Genomic DNA, 1,773 nt, shown 5'->3' with positions numbered 1-1,773 from the left:
TGACATTTTTGCCAGATGTTTCCCCCTTTTCAGAGTACACAGATATCAGTGGACGAGCACATGCCATGGCGGGGAGAGGAGAAGGCCACACTCCTCTCTACCCGGCGGCTCCCACAGGAAAAGGGAATAGTTCTTATTTATATCTAGAAAAACTGATATTTATAATTGAGCTCAGTGAATGAATAAACTTATTTGGATATACCAAGAGCATAAGCATAAGAAAATAATACCACAGAGGTACAGAAAACTGGAGACTAAATATTAAATGTAAAACTAAGCCTTGATTAAAATGTCACAAATGGCTCAAGAGAATTCTTTTTTTTTTTAAATCCCCACCCCAGGATATTTTTCCATGGATTTTTAGAGAGTGGAAGAGAGAGGGAAAGACAGAGAGAAATATTGATGTGAGAGAAACACATCAATTGGTTGCCTCCTGCACATGCCCTGACCAGGGCCCAGGCCGGGGAGGAGCCTGCAACCGAGAGAGAGGTAGGTGCCCTTGACCGGAATCAAACCTGGGACCCTTCGGTCCACAAGTCAATGGACACTCTATCCACTGAGCCAAACCGGCTAGGGCTCAAGAGAATTCTTATACTAGAACTTGTACATATCCCTTAATAATCTGTCATAATGGCTTACCATAAATATCCTTCCTTTATGGTAAGTAAATTTCCTCACCTAGAGTAGCTAACTCTAACGTGCAGTTCTGTAAAGTATCACTGGTTTGGTTCACGACAAGCACATCTAGGACGATATCATACTGGTTGACATGCACATAAGCTTCTGCATATACAGGATCTGAGAAACCTGTCAATTGGGTGACCTGTCAAACAAAAACAAAGAGATAATCAATGACTGAGTAAATTTAGCCAAACATATCCTGGCCAAATGACTAAGTCTGTTTGGTAATTAACAGATATGCTTAGATTAGACAACAGGTGTAATAAAATTATTTTGTCATGGAGACATGGTAAATCAAAATGGGGACATCTATACTAATAAAAGCCTAGGTGGTCCTCGCGTGCAACATTGTCACAGATGGCCGCCACAAGATGACCGCGCACAGCGTGGAGGAGGCGGGTTCCGGCGGAGGAAGCAGGTCATGGCAGGGGAGGGCAGTTGGGGACGATCAGGCCGGCAGGGAGCAGTTAGGCGTCAATCAGGTCGGCAGGGGAGTGGTTAGGGGGTGATCAGGCTGGCAGGCAGAAGCAGTTAGGGGCAGGAAGGCAGGCGAGCAGTTAGGAGCCAGCAGTCCTGGATTGTGAGAGCTAAACCGGCAGTTGGACATCTCCCAATGGGTCCCAGATTGGAGAGAGTGCAGGCTGGGCTGAGGGACACCCCCCCCAATGCACGAATTTTGTGCACCGGCCTCTAATTAGAAATAACAGATCCTAGACTTTATATCTCAATAGGAGAAAGACATTAAATATGTCTAGCAAATACCTTAACCATCCAACTTAGGAGTTAAATCCCTAACTGTCTAAACTCACTAGATATTCTCCAAAATTCAAGAACCCAATAAAATTCAGATCATGTGGCAGTCCCTGCTATGCAAGTTCAGGAACTAAATAAAGATTGTATAGCAAGACATGCTTGTACAGTAATTTCATGAAGATAAAATTATGTGTTTTCCTCAAAATTTTTTAAAAAACATATTAAAGGCCCTGACTGGTTTGGCTCAGTGGATAGAGCGTCGGCCTGCGGACTCAAGGGTCCCAGGTTCGATTCTGGTCAAGGGCATGTACCTTGGTTTCGGGCACATCCCCAGTGGGG

General features: G+C 44.5%; 1 protein-coding gene across 1 annotated transcript in view; it reads right to left on the bottom strand.

The window, feature by feature from the left end:
• The window catches only part of COPB1 (coatomer protein complex, subunit beta 1), a 36,903-nt gene that overhangs the window by 6,232 nt on the left and 28,898 nt on the right, over positions 1-1,773 (bottom strand). Inside the window, exon 15 of the mRNA XM_014533069.1 lies at positions 679-823. Coding sequence (XP_014388555.1) covers positions 679-823 — 145 coding nt within the window. The remainder of the gene's footprint in view (positions 1-678; positions 824-1,773) is intronic.

This window comes from Myotis brandtii, unplaced genomic scaffold (genome assembly GCF_000412655.1).
Source record: "Myotis brandtii unplaced genomic scaffold, ASM41265v1 scaffold934, whole genome shotgun sequence".
In the NCBI taxonomy this organism is placed as follows: domain Eukaryota; kingdom Metazoa; phylum Chordata; class Mammalia; order Chiroptera; family Vespertilionidae; genus Myotis; species Myotis brandtii.
This window is presented reverse-complemented; position numbering and strand designations above follow the sequence as displayed.